The 20,756-nt window shown below is 41.7% G+C and overlaps 1 protein-coding gene across 1 annotated transcript in view; it reads right to left on the bottom strand.

Annotated features, from left to right (window-relative positions):
- UBE2R2 (ubiquitin conjugating enzyme E2 R2) overlaps nt 1–20,756 on the bottom strand; it is a 54,328-nt gene that overhangs the window by 7,417 nt on the left and 26,155 nt on the right. Inside the window, exons 2-3 of the mRNA XM_021538947.3 lie at nt 7,368–7,454; nt 3,923–4,020 (exon numbers count right to left, since the gene is read on the bottom strand). Coding sequence (XP_021394622.1) covers nt 3,923–4,020; nt 7,368–7,454 — 185 coding nt within the window. The remainder of the gene's footprint in view (nt 1–3,922; nt 4,021–7,367; nt 7,455–20,756) is intronic.

Raw genomic sequence — 20,756 nt, 5'->3', positions numbered from 1 at the left:
CATCACCTAACTCCCAGTGACAGGAAAGTCCAAATTGATTGTGTTTAAAAAAATAAATGAGCCTGCTTGACACCCTTAGAAGAAGCACATGTGAACTCTCACAGCTGAAGAATGAATTTTCCCTTTCAGACACTTCAAACCTGTTCATCTGTGGAGAAATAGTCAACACTTGGCAAGACTTACAGAATTCAGCAGCAGAGGAGCAGCTCCCTCCCACATTTTCAGCCCCTCTGCCTCCTGTCTGACATTCTGAAGCTTTCCCAAACCAGATGGGACCCCAGCAGGATGCCCTTCTGCTGGCACTCTGCCCAACTAGTGATGGTTAGAAGGACCAGTTTTATTTTCATTTGCTGATACATTTATTTGCTGAGGAATATTTTGACCTGTCACCCTTAAGTCCAAGATGTTTCAAGAGCTATAGCACTGAAAACTACAACAGTGGTGAGGGAGAGCAGAAATTAGAGAACAAGCACCATGAGAAGTTCTGTGTCAGTCTCTACGGTTGAATATAATGAAATACTCAAAATGTACATGTGATATATGTAATTAATGCCCAAAGATGTTTCCTAACTGTGAGTTAAGGCTTGTCACCTAGTTGGTTCTTTGTTTGACTGTCTTGTAATGAGAATGAAATTCAGCTGCTGTTTCAAAAACATGGACAGGTTAGGCCTTGAATGTCTCTGGTACTTAGTGATCCTTTATATTCTTCTCAGGAAGAAAACCAACAGCTGCTCCCAACACCACTCAGTAGGAAAAGGAGACAGAAAAACAAAGGAAGGCAAACAAAAGGCAGAACTCTGCCAAGTCACTTCTGCTCAAAATCCTGTATTGGGTTTGCAGGGCCAAGCTTTGGTAGCCAGAGGGCTACAAGGATGGCTTCTGTGAGAAGCTGCCAGAAGCTCCTCTATGTCTGGCAGACATTGGCAGCTCCAAGGACACGTGTGCCACTGGTCAAGGCTGTGCCAATTGGAAAGGGCAGTAATGTCTCTGTGAAAACATACTTAAGAAATTTTAACTATGTTCAGAGAAGAGTAGAGTGAGAACACATGAGAGGAACAACCCCGCAGACACCCAGATCAGTGTAGAAAAAGGGGCAGGAGGTGCTCCAGGTATTGGAGCAGAGATTCCCCTGCAGCCTGTGGTCAAGACAATGGTGAGGCAGCTGTGCCCCTGCAGCCCAGGGAGGGCACAGGGGAGCAGAGATCCACCTGCAGCCCCTGGGGGAGCCCAGGATGGAGCAGGGGGATGCCCACAGGAGGCTGTGATCCTGTGGGAGACCTATGGAGAGAGTATCTCTCACTAGAGAAGCTTGTCCTTGAAGGACTGCAGCCTGTGGAAGTCTGACCCACTCTGCAGCAGTTTGGGGAAGACTACTGCCCATGGGGTGGACTCATGCTGGCAGAGTTCATGCAGATCTGGCATGCTGTGGGAGGGACACCATGGTGCAGCAGGGGAACACTCCTCATTCTTAGCAGCAGGAAAAACAATGTGTGATGAACTGATTATAACCCCCATTCCACTACCCCCATACTCTGCTGTGGTAGGAGATAGAGCTGGGAAGGAGGGAGGGGGGGTCTTATTTTTTCTTATTTAAGGTCTTATTTTACTTCTCATTTTCTGCTCTGATTTTGTTGGTAACAAATTTAATTAATGTCTCTAATTCTAGCCTGTTTTGTCCGTGATGATGTTTGGTGAGTGATGTCTCCTGGTCCTTACCTGCTGCAGAAGAACACCAGAACAATGAACAGATAAGTAAGGCTGTGAAGATTGGAATAATTTAGGTAGACTAAGGCTGGGAGCAAAAGAGAGAACTACTTCTAGCCCCAGGCCACTTCAGGACATCTAGGAAGGGGTGTAACACACAGAGGGGCTCATGACTGAGAGGTGGACCAGACCATAGAGGCCATTACACAGGTTATCCATGAATGTGAAAAATGTGCTGCCATCAAGCAAGCCACACAAGTGAAATATCCCTGGAACAGAGAGCAGTGGCTGGGTTTCCAGTATGATGAGGCCTGGCAAATAGTTAACACTGGGCCACAAACATGCCAAGGCAAGAGCTACATACTCACTATGGCAGAGGCAACAACTGGCTAGAAATGTACCATGCTTGGAACATGAACTCAGGTCTCAAGAGACACATTTTGTGGTGACATGGTACCCCAGAGAGAACTGAGTCAGAAAATGGGACTAATTTTCAAAATAATCTCATAAACTCTTGAGCAAAGAAACATTGAGTGAATATATCACATCCCTTACCACCCACAAGCCTCCAGAAAGACTGAGAAATGCTGAAGACTGTTGAAAGCTTTAGGTAATGGGACATGGAAGCACTGGGATGCAAATTCTGCAGAAGCCACTTGGCTGGTCAATGCTAGGGGATATGCTAACTGCACTGATCCTGCCCAAACTAAGCCCACAGACACTGTGGGAGGATATAAGATCCCTGCACTACACACAGGAAAGTGGCTGGGGAAATCAGCATGGATTCTCCTCCCATGAGAAAAGGAAAGCACATTAGTGGAATTGTCTTGTGCAAGAACCTGTATTGGCAGGTAATGTGGAAGGATGGGGAGACCCAGTGTGTACCTCAAGGAGACTTAAACTTGGGGGAAAAACAAACTGTGTGAGTTTTACATTGCAGGAAGTAAAGGAGCAGGAATGTCATGACCTAACAAAGAATGATTTTTGTGAGGAGCAAGGAGAATGTGATGATGATGTGAGCCAACAATCAAGGCTGGTGACCAACAATCAAGTGTGCTGCTTCTCCTGTCCTGATCACCTATCCTTGTGGAGTAGAGCATAAGTCATAGATCTGGAGGGCTGGAGGAAGCCATGAAACAGGAGAATAATATCCATCTGTGAAAGGACAGATTAATGAAGATGTATGTTTGGTATAGAGATGGTTCAAGGATGTAGTTTGGGTTTATTTGTGGGTAAGAAGGGATTCCAGTAATAAGAAAGAAATACAGTGAAACAGTTGGAAGAAAAATAAATTAAGTGGGATCTAAACATGACACAAATGGTATGGAATAAAAAGTGGAGATTGTATTGAATTTGCTGAGCTGTAGCTCATTTTCCCTTAGCAGCCCTAAGTGTTTTCCATTCAAAGTTAGAAAGGGATGATAACACACAAGTGTTTTAGCTACTGCTGAGCAGTGCTGGCACAGCATCAGCGCTGTCTCCAACATTCCCCACTCCCCCATCAAGGAGCTGAGAGGTGGCAAGATCCTAAGATGGGACACAACCAGGCCAGCTGGTCCAAATTAACCAAAGGGATACACCATACCATGTAACATCAGCTCAGCTAAGTGAAAGAGGACGAATGAGGGACATTTGTTATATCACAGTGTTTGTCTCCTGGAGCAACTGCTATATGTGCTGAAGCCCTGCTTCCTGGGAAGTGGCTGAACATTGCTCACCAATGATAAGTAGAGATTAATTTTTTTCCCTTTGCTTATGTGCACAAGCTTTTGCCTATTGCTTTAGTAACCTGGCTTATCTCAAACATGGAAGTTGTTTTCTACATTATTTTTCTCTCTCCTGTCCCACTAGGAATGGGAGTAATAGAGCAGTTTGGTGGGCACCTGGAACCCATTACACATACTTTTCCACCAGTAGTACTTTGAAGAAGATAACAGTGACTGAGATAGGCTTCAACATTTGAGATAATTTACCTTCCGAGTATGAAACCCTGTGAACAGGGGGCTCTGCACTGTCATCCCAGGAAGACAACACAGCAGACCAGTATGTACGAACAGACAGACTGTTCAGACAGGCTGGTAAGTCTGGGTCCCACTTGATTCAAGCCCTAAGCCCCACAAAACCTTAAATTCCCTCCCAAACCTCTCCCACCACAGGCCATAGGTCTTGTAGAGATGGAAGGCCTTTGAAGTCACCACTACACAACATATTCAGTTACCTGACATTTTGGGTAGGGTTCCACCTCTCTGATGGCAGCTCTCCACTTTGTGGGTCATCTACAGGTGGGTGAAGAATTGAAATACATACATCTCCATTCTGCAAGACAGAAAAAAGCACTGAGAATAGCTTGTCTGGAGGCTGAGGCATGATGACTCAAATCCATCACTTTGGCTGTCTTCTGATCAGTTTAACCTTGTTGATATGAACATCCAAGTGCCAGCAAAAACCAGCAAGGGCTGGAAATGGTTCTGAATTCTTCCTGGATTTACTTTATACCCAAGGGTTAGCCTGCAAACTGGCAAAAAACTCCAATATAAAATCAAGAGGTTTAAAGAATGTACTGAAGTAAGCAAAAATAGTAATAATGTAATGTAAGACTAAATTGGTCTCCAGATAGCAAGTACTACTGTCACAGCGACATAAGGTTTAATTACAGGAGACCCCAAATAGGGTTAAAGAAAATTTGTATTCCCACTGGTAGCTTAAGCTAGCTACAGGAAATTTTTGAATTGAAGGGTTTAATCACTGTCTACTAGCAAAGGTATGAAAACATTACGTCTCTCAGGACACAAGGATCTTGAACAGATGGTGTGGGGCAGGCTTACACAGCTCCCCTAGGACACAGCTGTTCAAAATACCGGATGAAAAGGCAGGAGATGCTCTCTGAAGGTTTCAGTGAAAATCCCGTGCAGCATGGAAAAGCAAGAATATTCTGGCAGCATATGGAAGCCATACAGCCACATAATCCTCAATATGTGTTCTACTCACCAGTGTTATGGCCTGAATATAGATTTAAAGTTTCATAATGCCTATTTAGGAAAGCTGTCAACCCAATTCTCCATCAGCAACAGCATTCTGACACAACTGCTTTGTAGGAGGGCTGGAGTAGCATCCATCCCAGCTAATATCCTCCACTAAGACAGACGCCAGGGACTCAAATGTGTCTTACTACAAGATGAGGTGAAGGTGCAGATGAGGCCTGAGGCCAGCCAGCAGATATTTGCCTGTCCAGGCCCCATGGGCTTTGCTCTCTGTTGCAGCCAGCTGTGGGGCAGCACTCATGCTTGTCACCCCAGTCCAGGGCACAGGCTGATGACAGGATCAGCTCTGTCAGGACTCCAGGCTGACAGCTTCCCACACACCTGGTCTCACATCCTTCCAACACTGCTCAGAGCATAGAGCAGGGCTGCTCACAGCAACAGCATCTGTGCCTTTGAGCTCAGGCCAGTGATTACAGCTACAGATAGCAGCAGCCCACCTGGGGGAGGTTGTGATCGTTGTGATCTGTATCCAGATGTCAGTGGTGCACTATCCATGCCAGGTATGCAAATCTAGCAGGCCCTTGTCACTTTGAAGCAGGTTTTAGTCAAGAACAGTGAGGAAGCACCTGGAGCTGCTGAATTCCAAAGCACATACTTACATTGCTGGAACAGTTTGATTTAAGAAGGCTGTTTCCCTTTTAGGACCCCAAAAGGCTTGTGAAATCTTGAAATTTTTTTAGTATCGCTCCAAGCTGAAGTTAACTTTACTAATATTAGACTATGCTCAGTTTACTCTGCTATCACTAATAATTTCCATTAGTTTTTCCTTTAACCTTTTCCTGGAAGAATGCAATGCTAGTGGCCCAGAGGAAGAATCTCAGCACTTGGGAAAAGTTCCTGAAGCAATCAGGTCAGCAGCATGTGGACAAGGACATATTTGGCAAAATGAAGACAGAGGGAAGCAATGATGGGAGAATTTTTTGTGTTACCACAATCAGTGTTACATGTTTGGGAACTGCACTGCATTAAGAATCTGGAAGGGTAAAGGTATAATGGGACCTGATGAGGTCAGCACAAGGTCTTAGGGATCAGGACAGTCAGGGGCCAAGCCTTTCCTACATGCATTTTTGGAAGACATAAACAAGGAGAATGGGGTATTTATCTACCATTGACATATATCCTCCATTTCTATCAGGACTGAGAACTGTTATGCCATAAAAATAAAGAGCAAATGAATGCAATTTTATCAAAATTCAATTAGATGACCCAAGTAAACCAGAGATAGGAAAAACACACATTGCTCAAGTCTCATTGCTCAGAACTGGAATGTCAGCCCCAGCCTCTCCATCTGGTCCTACCAGCAGATTCTGTAAACTTCTATTTTCTTTCATCTTCCTTGCACTAAGGGTTTTTTGTACCCCTCCTCCTGAAAAACCCTCAAATCTCAAACACTTTGGTGAGATACTCTCAGTTTCATTTGGAGTTATCCCAGTGCCTTATCTTCATTGCTTAAATGTTGTTTGCAAAACAGCCTGCAAGATGCTTCAGATTCAAGAAATATTGCTATGAATACAAAGCTGAGAGCTCATGTAATCTCAGCAAACCCAAAATACACCCATCAAGTTTTGGGTTTGAGCAAACCCAAAATACACGCAAAATAAAGTTTTGGGTTAGTTCCTCCTGCTGCCTTCAGTTGTTTCTAGTCAATTTTTCTCACCAGGACTGGGAGAGGTCCTTTCCAAGGTTTGTTTTTTGTACATTTCATTTTGGTAACCATTTGCCACTCACCTCCTGCATGAGCACTTCCAGATACAGAATCAATACAGACAGTATGGGTCTGCAATTATCTGAAGATTTCAAACTTGACTTTATTTATAGATCAAAATAACTGAAATAGAGCCTTTAAGAGACACACCATCCTTGGATACAGGAAAGATCCTGTGCCAAGTACAAAACCCACATCAGAAAACTGTCAGATAACTGATCTCAGTATGCCCTTGGATTTAGGGCAATCCCCTGAGCAGTCAATAATTAAAGTGGGTTACTATTCTGTTCTGCACTGAAGTTTGGCAAGGTTTCTAGCCATTTATTACTAAGCCATCAATACAGATCTCACCATGATATTTGAAGCACACACATTCCAAGCTGGGCATTTGGCAGCAAGAACTTATCAGAAAGGACTTTCCAAGCCCAGGCCATCAAATGAAGCCTCTATTTGTTCAGGGATGGAAGAGAATGACATTCCAGTTTTCAGATGGGTTCAAAGGAAGTCTGCAGAACCTCACATAAGAAAGCCTGTGATAAGGTGAGAGACCTGCACCAAAAGGAACATTTTAAAATCCTTTAGCTCCCAAAACTATAGAGGCTGTGTTCCTTAGCAGGTTAACATTATTCTAGGATACCCAAAAGTTCAGCTAGGATTTGGCTGACCTCCACTGAAAGTTAAGTTTTGAACCAAAACAAGCCTTCAGCCTTCAAATACAACTCTATGGAACTGGGTGATATTGAACCCATTGCCTCTATATAGAATCATTCCTCTTCTGGACCTGCTGTGTAGTTCCATTTTGATCCAACTGCTGACAGTCCACTACCCTCTGAAAGTAACCCATACATATACTGAATTTAAGGAGCAAGAAGCTCTCTCACACACCCCAGAAAAAAATTATTTAAAAAACACCTTACCTCATAAATGTTGGGGTGCCACATTTTGGTCAGGAATCTGAAGGTAGGTGGTGAATATGGATAGTCAATAGGAAATTTAATGTGAGCCTGAAAAAAAGCAGAGTATTTTAGCTATGAAACACAACAAAAAAGACCAACAAGCAACAACTACAGTGAAAAGATTGGGGGAAAAAAATTCATTAAGGCTACTAAATTGCTCATTTTATAAACCAGTGCCCAAGTGGCCCAACAGTGTAACTCTATGCAATTTTGTACGAGCAAAACACTAACTGAACAACAAAAATCAAAACACCTGGGCTGGTAATGCTCAGAAAGCAAGCCAAAATGCATTTACCATGTCCCAATTCAAGAAGCACTATTCAACAGTTGTTGTTAAATACACTGGAAAATATTTAACTTGAGAGAGCACTGCTCTTTTTTTGAGTTCAAAATCAGACTAAAAAATGTTTACTAAGCTGAAAAGACCTGTTTTATATTTGCCTGTAAAAATACTTAAAATTACTCTCCCATGATTAAAAAAAAAAAAAGTTACATAACTTGCTCTAGTTATTTTGTCTTTCTTTGAAAGTTAAGCTGGTCCATCCACCTGTATTTCTAATACTACGTTTTGCCACCACAGGCATTTTTGAATTATCAACATCATCAGTGTCTGTTTAATAAATCAGTACGCCCTGAGGAATATTGATGGGTAATGACAGCAAACATCTTGCAGTCAACGACCATCTGTGGGGCACAATTCTGAGTTGAGTCAGTTGTGGGAAGGCTGCAGAGATCCTGGCACTGGAAATTAACTTTTCTGTGCTGTCCTGCCATTCACAGTAGTCTGAATATGACTGATCAAGTGTTGAAAATACTTTGGAAGGTGGACTTCCACACTGCTTGCTGTGCTGTGGAGCACAAAGCCTTTCCTTGGAACTGTTCAACCCACTAAAAAGTCCTACTGCCAGCCCAGCAAGGGATCTCCAAAGAAGCATCTTCTGGTCCTTCAAACACAGCCAGGTTCATTTGCAAGGATGTAAGAAGAGATCCCAAAAGCAAGATTCATATTTATCCTGGTTTGAGACAAATTTAGGAGGAAATCTAGTCACCCTAGGACAACATGGTAAGAGCAGAATTCCAGGTCACTCTCCTCCACTTAAGTACCTAACCATGCCATTTGCTCAACCAGAGAAACTTTGGAAAGCTTTATTCCATAGTATATAGAAGCAGACAACCAAATCAATGGATTACAGAACTGTTAAGTACCTGGCTACAGTTCTACTTATCAGCACATACCTCTGTCCTACAATCAAAATTTTATGAGGTCAGATAGTCAAGAAAATAAGGTTTCCTATTCACCTTTATGAAAGAAATTCACCAGTTCACCAGTTGGTCTGTAGATGCCTACTCACAACTGTGTTTGGGCATATTACAGCAGGGCATATTACTGAGTCCTCACCCCACAGTCATTTGTCACAGCACACTCCCAGCCAAGAGATTTATGATCCACTTAAACAATCCCATAGTTTAAGGCCTATGTTGCACAAATGTCATTGCTCCAAGAGCAGTGAGTGAACAGCTCTTGTCACCACACACTGTTGCAGCAAGGATATGGGCCCACAACATGCTGCACAGTGAGCAGAGATCTGTCCAGGGCAGGTCACGTTCACTCCAACTCAATTGCTTGCATCATATAGCTGCAGACTCCTCCAGACACTGGGGTTTTCCCAAGAAAGCTCATTCCTGTGTGTACACACAGTTTTGTGAGATCTAAAACACAAAACAGCAAAAGGACCTCAAAATGCAAGAGACTCAGGGTTGAGCTACCTACAAGATATCTTAGCAAAATCTGTCTTCTACACAGCCACAGCTTCCAGGTGACCAAAACAAAAAGCCTTGTGCCAGTAGATTACCAGCACTGCCATGCTTATAGCCCATACAGATGTTCAAGGAGTGCAGGTCTCATTCCTCCCAGTAAATCCCCTCTGCTTTCAAATTGTCTGATCTTGAGGGTTTGTCTCAGCAAGACTACTCCAGAAGCTGAGCCTAAGGCACCAGTATGTCCCTGTATGTGATGCAGACTCATGCAGACACTGTAGGTCCTGGATCCACAGGATTTGGAAAAACTCTTCCAAATTTCTAAATCCTGTTTGACAAACACAGTTCTTTATTAGAGAAGGACTACCTACCTACAATAACTATCACTATGGAAAGCAGTATTGTGTCACATGAATGATTCTCCTGAGCTCTAGGATCAGAAAAACACAACAGGAGAAATAAGATAAATCTTTCCTTCCACATGCAGACAGCTAAGAACCTAGCTTCCCTTGTAATACATCACATATTTAGAGAAAGCAGTCATATTAAATGGTGATCAGCTATTTCTAACTAGTCTGTAGCTCTTTAGCACACTGAGATTCTGTACTGGAACATAAAGTAAATGAGGTTTCTCTACAAACCTGATTTCAAAGTCAAAAGCTCCCAAAACAGAAAACCTCGAATTACCACAGGGATTTTTTCCCAAACAAAAAGAGCACCACTGTCAGGTTCCCATGGTGAAATCATCCAGAATTTGAAAGTGAAACCAAACACTTTTCCAGGCCATTACAAACAGGTCTGAGAGAATTACCTCATCTCTTCTGCAAGAGAAACCATGGAAAGTTACGTAAGCCTACTCTGCTCTCACTGAATGGTATTTGAGTTTCTGTGTGGGTTAAGCAAGCCAAGAATTTCCAAGACAAGCTGCAAGACTGCTTGCAAAGATGCAGCAACAGCCACAATTACAGGTCATCTTTTTCCCCAATGAAAGCCTGATTCCAAACATGTTTAAAAAAATAAAGACCAAATTAAGCAATCAACCTAATTTTAAATAGAGCTCACAGAATAGTTTTCCCCTACAATTGCACTGATATAAAGCAAAAAAATCTGCTAAACACAGCCAGGCTGCTAGATACTAGAGTGGCAGAGTTTCCAGGGAGCTTGTTGTTAGCTCAGTTACAGCCACACAAACTAATTTAGGAGGACTAAATACGCTACTAATGGTAAACTAAATATGTAGCTCAGTTCCCCGCTGCAAGTTCCGAACAGTTACTGCATTTACCATGTTCCTGACCCCTGAAACTGAGCTTAAACAGAGCAGAAATAATCCTGTTTTGGTGTTGATTTTAGCCAGCTGCATGCCATGGCTCCTTGACATCACTGAAGATACTGAATAGATAGCTGGTGAAGACCAGTCACAATCAATATATTCCTCCCTTTCCCAGTTTGTAACTAGTCATGCTTATAGTCCCTCAAAAAATAATAAACTCTTCTAAATAGTCCAGCCTGACAGAAGATACATCCCTTTACAGATATTTACAGCCATCACAAAACCTTCAACTTACAAATTACACCACAGCATATATTTTAAGAATATCACTTCCAGCGAAGTCACTTTGTTTCCTCATTTACTGCTTCCCTGCATCTTCAACAGAGACTGCACTTCAGGTTTGTTAAGTTGGAAAAGACAAAAGCACAGGTATGGCTATGTATGACAGAAAAATACAGTCTCACTATACCTTATGTGACTGAAAATACAAACCTAATATTTCTGACAACCACTGAATTATTCACTGATTCAGTCACTATAAATAACTATTACAGCAACTTGGTTTCTTGAGATCTTGCCACACACTTGACTCAACACCTAAACTTGTGTCACAACTACTCCGAGCACTCCAGGCTTGGGTCAGAGAGGCTGGAAAGCTGCCTGGCAGGAAAGGACCTAGGGGAGCTGGTTGACAATGGCTGAATGTGAGCCAGCATGTGCCCATGTGGTGAAGCATCCTGGTCTGGATCATTAATAGTGAGGCCACTGGGACTAACACAAGAAAGACTGCCTTCCAGCCTCAGTCCTTGTTCCAGCCTAGCTGTAAATGACACTTCAGGAGCCTGACACTGATTTTTTACAGCCATTTCAAGCTGACAAAACTGAGATCCCTGATTTTTAGGCAGAAACGGAAGGAAAGTTGAATCCATCCTACCTACTCAGTGCAGACAGGCCATGAGGGTAGCACGCACATTTCCTGGAAAGCCACCAGGATCACAACTGATCTGATTTCAGGATAATGGAGAACCAGCAGCTTTTATAATGGCCAGCATAAATTGAAGCTGCTTGGTGTTCCTGGAAGTGCCATTTAGAAATTACTTTTATTTCAAAACATTGCATGCTTAATGCCAGCCCTTCTAAAACTCTGCATTAGTGAGGGCAAGGATCTTTAGCAAATTGTATTTAAGTTCAGATACAAAGGAAATGGTTTGAGTTTTGAAACTATTTTGCTGTTATTTGTAATTATCTGCTACAGCCAGCCCACAGATAAGATCCTATTGACTATGTACAGGTACTACCAAGGTCTCTTATAGATCACCCACCTGCCCTGGCAGACTTGCAAACAGCACAAGGACTCTCCTCACTTTCCTTCTTAAGGGGCACAAGCAGGCTCCCCACAGTGCTCCCGCTGACTTCTCCACACACTGAACATGAACAGGAACTACAGGCCACTACCAAGTTAAGTGGTTCTATCTAATCCCACAAAATGCCCTTTCCTGCTTCTGGTGTATCATGCATTATACAGTTCATTTAACGGAATCTCCTCTTCCACATTAAGCCTGCATGCAGGGCAGGCAGTATGTGCATGCAGTATTACACTATGTGCTGGACAGCATGTTCAATAGAGGTCAGCAGCCAGTACCAGCAGCCAGGTTTAAAGCACCTCAGTATCATCCAGCTCACAACATGTAAAACAGCATTACAGCCAGTCCCACTGCACTATCAACTATGTGGTGATGTAAAAATGAATATAGGGCCAACATTGCTATTTAAGACTTATGGCCTAATTAATTTCTTGTGGCAGAGTTGGGTGCTAGCCTGGTACTTTAAACACAGTTATTGCTTTATTTCCCAGCAACACTGTATCAGTGTTTATTGATATCTGTTGTGGTTTCAGAGAATAGGAGGAGCACATCTCTGACCCAAGATGAATGACCAGACCTGTGAGTCTTGTGAGTCCTGAAAAGTCTTGTGAGTCCTGAAAAATCCCTTGGTGCTGCAGTGGCCATATCAACAGTAACAGCAGAAAACTCCTTATATCCCACATTACCTGCACTGTTTCATAAGGAATTTAAATCATTAAGATCTGAACATGAAGAATGAACTAGATCTCATGAGAAGGACATGAAGTGTCTAAACAAAAAAAAAAAAAAAAAAAAAAAAACAAAACCAAAAAAAAAAAAAAGAAGAAGACAGAGCCAAAATTCAGCAGAGCAATGATGAGTCAAGAAGTAAGGCTAGCTTACACAATCAAAGACTGGTTTGACAAGCACCAGCCCATTCTTGTTTCACACTAAATCATATCTTGTACACATTTCCTAATTTAGTTATCTGGGGCACTACTAAATCTCTTGTTCTCAATGGAAGACTTCCTCTACTAAAGACTAGATTTCCTTTTACCAGAATGTCTTTTAACAGCAAGATGGTATTAAATATTTATCTGAGATTGTTGGCAAGTCATCCCCCCCCAAACCAAAGCAGGTAAAGGGGCAGATTACACAAGCACCACCTACACTCAGCTAACAACTGCCAGGTCGATTTCCACTGCTTTGATTGTCAGTTTGATTTTTCATGATGCTACATAAAATGCTATAATTTCAACAAGTGCAGAAGATGCAGCATTTAGCAAGAGATTGAGTTGGAAATAGTGGCATCCTGAAACAATGAAGTATTTATTCTATAATCTGCCCATTTTGACTCAGCTTTTGCTCTTGTCTGCTATCTCATCACTGAGAAGCCATTATCAGCAGCTATGCAAGACATGACACCAAACAGAATTACTTGATACACTTTCACAGGGCTAGTTGTTGGTTCAACAGCTTCACTGAGCTTTGACACGGGCTAAACAATAAAGCAATTTCATATTGCCATGAGAGAAAGCTGATGTCATATTGAGGTTTATATATTTTCCCAGGAATTCCCATGCTGAAATATTACAAGAGTCCACCCTCAATTTAACCTTTACTCCAGGATCAGGCCTGATTTTAGGAGACAAAAAGATTAAGATGGAATATATCACAGACTGTGACAAGCCATATGTTAGGAGGTTTCTGCCATGGCTGAAGGCTTTGTGTAAAGATTGTACTCTTGGATCTGATGCCTTCAGACTGCTCACAGACTGTATACAGGTTTGAGACTGGGGTCACTGCGTGTGCTATGCAGACAGGCTACTCTGTGTGACTATTTTCCAGGCAGAAACAGATGACTCAGTTCTTATTTAGCTCTGCACAAATACACTGACTTCCCCATTTAGACAAAATAGGAATAACTCCAAACGTGTGAAGCTTAAGTTTCCCTGTGCAGCCTGATATTTGCTGAAGGAGACAGAGATACTTGGGGATACCACATCTAAAGTTTAAACCAAGTCATGCATCTTCCATTATGTCTTTGCTTCAGAGTAGAAGCTGGGACTTGGAATATCCTACTGTACGTATAACTGAGCATGTTGGTACCTGAACTGTTAAAGCTCTCACATGAGCATAACTGTTCTAGAAACAGTTTCTGTCCACCTCAGATAATGCAATTTTCCATCTCTTTCCATTTGTAAAAACAATTGGTTTTGCTGGAGCAGTGGAGGGAATATTTCAGACTGCTTATACAAAGTATCATGGTACACTACTGGCATCTCTTGTGGAAGTCCTCCAATTACATATGTAGAGAGTTGTAATTCTGGGCACCTCTCTCTACTTGCCAGGATTCAGGGTCCAAAATATTGTCTCTTTTAGTAAGAATTTAATTAGCCTATGACATCTTCAATATTTTGCTCAATCTCACACTTTGAAATTTAACTGTACTGGGCAAGTAATTCTTATTTTATTGAAGCAGATTTACACGAGCACATTTGTGGAAAGGCTGGCTGTGAGACAGCTTGATATACTTCAGACTTATCCTGGTAATTTATCAGTGGGATTGACTGACAGTGGGATTAAGGGCACCTTCAGTAAATTCACTAGTGAGACTGAGCTTTGTAGTGCAATCACACTCTGGAAGGAAGGTATCCCACCTGAAGGGATCTGGACAGGCTGGAGAGGTGGGACTGTGCAAACCTCATGATGTTCAACAAAACAAAGTGTGAGGTCTTACACCTGGATTGTGACACACCCACAGAGAAGTGGGTGATTGAAAGCAACCTGGCAGAGAAGGCTTGGGGGTGATGGTTGATGAGTAACTCAATGTGAGTTGGCAGTGAGCACTCACACCTCTGAAAGCCAAATGTATCCTGGGATAAATCCAAAGAAGTGTTGCCAACAGGTCAAGGGTTATCATTCTCCCTTCCACTCTTGTGGCGTCCCACTTGGATTACTGCATACAGTTCTGGTGACCCCAGCACAGTGAAGGACATGGAAGTGTTGGAGGCAAGTCCAGAGGAGGCCACAAAATTGCTGAGAGAATTGGAGCACCTTCCCTGTGCAGACAGACTGAGAAAGTTGGGGCTGTTCAGTCTGGGGAAGAGAAGGTTGCATGGAAACCCCATAGGAACCTTCCAGTATCTGAAGGAACCTATATGAAGCTGGAGAGGGACTCATCATCAGAAACTGTAGATAGGACAAAGAGAAACAGGCACAAAATGAAAGAGGGGAAATTGAGGTTAGATATTAGGAGAAGATTCTTTACTGTGAGGGTGGTGAGACACAGACTGCCCAGAGAAGCTGTAGATGCCCCATTCCTGCAAGTGTTCAAGGCCAGGCTGGATAAGGTTTTGAGTAACCTAGCCTAGTGGGAGATGTCCTTTCCCACAGCAGGGGGGTTGGGATTGGATTATCTTTAAGGTCCCTCTCAAACTCTTATGGTTCTGTAATTAATCACTGCCAAAACACATTCCAATTTTCAATAATGCTGGACAGAGTGTCTGCGAACTCACCTATTCATTCCAACATTTGCATCTTTACCGAAACACAGCAGATTGTTTTGTTGCTCTGTGAAGCAAGCCATGCTATTTGTATGTGAAGAGATGTCCAAGCTAGCACAGTGTGAGAACACCCTTTTCTTCAGCCTGTTTCTACTATTTTTACTCAATTCTTTAAACAAGTACCATTCATGAGTCAGTGAATGACTAATTGCCTTGATTTTCTTCCTATGCAAGCCAGGCTGGATGCAAGTGAAAAGCTCTTCTCAAGGGACAGCCCATCACATATTCTGCTAAAAACACAGGGCAGGTCCTAATGCAGTCACCTCTTTTATAAGCAGCAAAGGGAAAGGCATATTTATAGCATTTTAAGTGTAAACCCTAGCACTGTGCTGCAGTGTTACACAACTTTGCCTTTCCCAGCATGGCAGGCAGCAGCTCTCTGATGAGACTTTTTGAGCTGGCATACCACCAGCCTTTCTTTAAATAAGGGACACATACATCTGGAAGGTGGATGGCAGCACTCAGAAACTGCAGCTGAAATCTTATCTATGCTGGCTGCCATGCAGAAGCCAACTAAGCATCTGTGCAGCCTTGTCACTTGTTTTTGAGCCACTGCATTACTGATTGTAAGCTCTCCTACTTGGAGCTGGACACAGGCAGTAAATCTAGGCAGACCTGTGCAGTAGCAAGCAAGTCTGCTGAACTGTACCACTTCCAAGCAAGCAGCTAAATCAGCTGCACCATCCCCTAGTGTAGAGGCCCAATCAACAATGTGTTACTCTAGATGTATAACCCTATAGAGACACAACTGTATTATGCATGGCCCCACCCAGTGTACCACCCATCTGAAAAGTGTCTCTGATCCTGCACAAGTGAAGTCTGATATGTGTCCAGCAGCTGGCTCCTGCCCAGCATTCTCCAGCTCACTGCAGGAGCCAGCATTGTGTCAGAAGGTATTTGCTAGCAAGAAGCTTATATCTGAGACACAAAGACAAATTTTCACAATATTGCATGAAGCACCTGTCAGCTTCATAATTACAGGGTGCTCTGACCAGACCAAATATGAAGTTTTAGCTTGGATAAATGTATTATTTAATACATAGACATCCTTGCTCCACAGGCTATTCTTTCTACAGTAACAGGTTTTGGGTGGGCTTTTTTTGCTAGTGAGGAGCCAATTTAAAGAGGCATTCAGCATTCTGTCATTCTTCACCTCTTTTCACCCCTGCCTTGTGCTTCAGAGGATTTGGAGGTCACAGCATTACAACCAGTATTACTTTACAATGGATTTACAAGAGAAAAGTACAACACTGAAGTGAAGGCTAGCATTAATATTGCTACCTATGTTCCAATTAGCTGTCACGTCAATTACTAGTACAATATCCAGATAAAGCCAGAAACCTCAATTTGCTGAAAAATCTCCTGAAAGAGCCAGCAAAAGAGAGAAAAGCAAGTTGAGTCATCTGCAGTGCAGCATAATTTAAGGTATCATTTATACTTCTTACAAAAGCAGAACTACTGCAGTCAAACAAGCTTAGTACAAGAATACACAGCTCTGAAATTCAAGCTTGTATTTAATTAATTGGAACCATTAAGTTTGAGGCATACCAGCTGAGAGTAGCAGTCAGGAAGAACCACTTAAATCTATCACAAGTTAAGAGGATTAAGGTCAAGGCAACAAATTAATGAGACAGGTGTAAGATGAGAATAGAGGAAAGCAATCTTATCACTTGGACAAAGAAAGATGGAACTTGTAGGAAAGTCAAAGGAAAGTTGTACAACTGTGTGACTAAAAGCAACCCTTAAAGCAGCTTTCATATTATGCACTATTTCCTGCCTGTACAAAGAAAGGATCTGAAGAGAAATTAGAACTAATTTAATTTTTCTTCCTGTATTCAAGTATGTCATAGATATTGCTCTTGATTCAAAGTGTCATATCTGACTTAACTTTAGAAGAAACTTGTGTGGCAGATCATGCATGACTGGCATAACAGTGAAGATAAGACAAGATCTATGGCAGATCTACAGTCTACTCTTAGTACAGAACTGGAATGCTGCTGAAAAACAGCCCCCAAACCCAACAATGGGGAAAAAGCAGGCCAGTCTAAGGTGAGCAACAAGATGAACTGCAATATCAGACTGACAGCAAGAGTAGTTCTTGCAAGAGGTGCTCCATTTATGAAGATCTGTAGGAACAGGTGATATCTCAAGGGAAAAAAAATAGTATTTCCAGACAAAACAAATCTTCTATTGTGAGACATCATTTTCTTCTTAGACTCTTCTGGTATCTACCTTCTTATGATTCTTGGATAACTTATTTTTCAGCTCTGTTTTTTAAGGTCTTAAATGTTTGCCTGAATGCTAGAGAAACAGACAAAATATGACCTTCCAAAGCATTCTCATGTGCATGCCACTAGTCACATAGCAACTTCGTTGAAACCTCCACAGAAACAAGGCATGGTGCCTTACTGCAAAGACTCATCTAAAAACTCCTCCACTTTCTCAATAACAACATCATCATATGTAATTACCTGTGATACAGAGACCACTTATAAGAATGCACACTGTGTCTGATAGGTCAAGTACAGTGCTCCAGTAGACTTCCACACTCAGAAAATGCAGCATCCGTACAGTCAGTTTGGAAACTGGGTTCTCTTATTCCATCCAGAGAAAAATGATACCCACATATCTGCAAAAAGCTAGACTTGATTGTGTATGGAATAAGCCAAGGCTACCAAACCCTATGACTGGCAAGAACAAAATTCATCCATATTTGTATGCTGGACAATCCCATGATAACACTCTTTCCTGTCAGATCAGATTAATGCTTGAAAACTTGTGTTGTTAGGCCATTAGATAAGACACAGTGCACCTGACACACTCTATCAAATTACAATGCAGTAATAAGCATTTTGCAGCAAAAGTCAGTGTTTTATAAGTACAGCCTTTTCATGGTAAACTTAGTCCCGTTATACTATGAAGCCTGTGAAACAGAAAATAACCTGTGCTGGTAATTAAAGCTTATTTAGTCTAGGATAAAATACGTTCATGTTAAAAGAAAAGTATTTACCCTCACTGACCATTAAGTATTTTTGTCACTGCTTTTTCCACCTACTAGCAAGTAATACAAGCTTCTAGGTGCTCCTGCTTTAAGGTTCATCAGTAGCTAATAAGCAGTAAGTATTTCAAACAGATGATTTGAATTCAGCCATAGTAGCAAGCAAATGGCTGTATTTTTATGTAAAAAAAAATTAAATTCACTGCTTGTAAAGAGGTGTTACAGTGACAGATTCAGACACCTGAATGCTACTTAAGAGTATAAGCTGCTTCCTGCTACAGAAATGAATCCAAAGCATGATTTGGAGGAGCCTCTAGTGGCGATAAAGTAGATGTGATTACAAATTAGCAGATGCTCAAGGATAAGCTAAGAGCCTTGCTGGCAATTCATGTAGCCTACAGATACATGACTCCTAGTCAAGTTACCAACAATGCAACCTGCAAGCCACGCACACACCCTTGGGACCAAGTCAGATGTTTTCAGTAGTGCTCTACCTACAAGTTTTTAAGGGAACCATACAGCCTGCTTCTTGACCTCTTCAGCTTGTAGGCAGCATTTAGGGCAAAAACTGAACAGAAGGATATCCTAACAACTTACTTAATCTCTTTCAGACTAATATTTTTTGCAGGGAGGTAGATGCACAACATCCTGTGGCAATTATTTCTACAGTTTTAACTGCATTCTGTGTAAAAATGCCACTTCTGTTCTGACTTGCTTCATAGTTCCATTAAATGCATATTCATTCTTAAATTAGGAAAGACAGTAAACTGTCATTCTCTCTTGACTTTTTTTGGTGTAATGCATGGCTTTATAATCCCCAATTGTACCCCTCCTAAGTCATTACCTCAAGAACTCTGAAAGTTTCCTAGAATGGGGAGCAGTGTTGGCACCAGTTTCCCCCAAGAAGTTATACTGACATAGGCAGACCACTGTTTTTAAGTAAACTGTGCCTATAGAGACAGAAGGCAAGGATGTGTAAGCCTTGCACTGCAGAAACATCCTTTGAGCAATTTTACAGTGATGTTAGAGCAGTATCCTCCACAGGTCACAACACTGGAGAATGTTTTGTTGCCGCAAAAGGACTTTTCCAGAGCATGAACTTTGATAATATCAGCTGGAAGCAGTTCTGTTTGAATGCCATTGGCAAGACCAGCAGGCGTCATTAACTGTGGAGTTTCTCCAGTCTTGTGACCTGTTGCAGCCACATTGATGTGGCACATAACTGGAAAGTTACTTTCACTCTTTCAGGAAGCCCTGTATCATTACCCTTTTTGGTAAGCACTAATACCAATGCAACACTTCCTTTAGCTTAGCACAAAAGAAAATTAAAAAACCACATTTGGTGATTTGGCTGCATTGACTCACATACCATTTAGATTCTAGTATGAGCCCTTAAAGAACTGGAGCATCTGTCATCAAGCAGTGAATGAAACAGCCAGCTTTTGTTTGTAGTTACAAGGTTCAGACGCTGAAAAAGTTAATGCTGTTTCAGCACTTTGCAACAATAATTGCAGACTAGATGCTGTCAAAGTACTTTAAAGGTTTACTTTTTAGCAGCCAAAAGATTTGTCTGGCACACAAAGGTCTCTATCCTTCCTATATTTCTCCTGATGTGCATAGTAGGCTTTCTCCCAAATCAAATAATTAATAGAACTGGTGCCAATTTTTCTTTTCCCACATACTACCAAAAGTTATACAATTGTTTGTAGAGTAACTTAAAAGCCTTCTACACATGATCAATACGTTTATACGGAGGGTTTGCTTTACAAGGCCTGGATATAATAAAATAAAGAGAGTACAGCCTTTGGAGTATCCTGTGCCTAGAAAATAATACATTAAATAGTAAGCATTATTTAAATTATAAAGATAGGAAACTGTGTTGCTATATTAGACCTCTATGGATGAAAATTATACTACAAAATTACTGGAAGACATAGAATTTCTTTACACTTATGTTGCTTACAAAGCTATACTTTTATATGGTTAGAGTCTCATTCCTGCATGGAATTAATTTCATGGGAAAAAAAAAAAAAAGAGTTCTGTAGATGCTACTGTGGAACAAGCATACAATGATGTACATTTAAGAGCTCTGTATGTCTTGGCAGATTTGGGGGGAGATCACAGCATTGGCTGGGATGGGATGGGAAAACATCACAAGATGACCAATAGGAGTGTTTGTGTAACTGCTTTACTCCATGCTGCTCTCAGCTATTTTTCCCTACAAGAACAACTACAGGATGGAAATTTTAGCCTAAGAAAAGCTTTATGCTATGAGTTTTTAGTTTTAGAAGTATCTAGCCATACAAGAGACAATACTGGCCCACAACAGCTTACAAAAAAAATCCCAGGTTATGCACCCATGTCATACTACAGAGTTTTGAGAGACACATAGGGGGAGTACCTGTACTGTAAGGG

This window comes from Lonchura striata, chromosome Z, assembly GCF_050655825.1.
Source record: "Lonchura striata isolate lonStrDom1 chromosome Z, ASM5065582v1, whole genome shotgun sequence".
Lineage (NCBI taxonomy): Eukaryota > Metazoa > Chordata > Aves > Passeriformes > Estrildidae > Lonchura > Lonchura striata.
The sequence above is the reverse complement of the archived record's forward strand: the minus strand, read 5'-3'. Positions and strand labels throughout refer to the sequence as shown.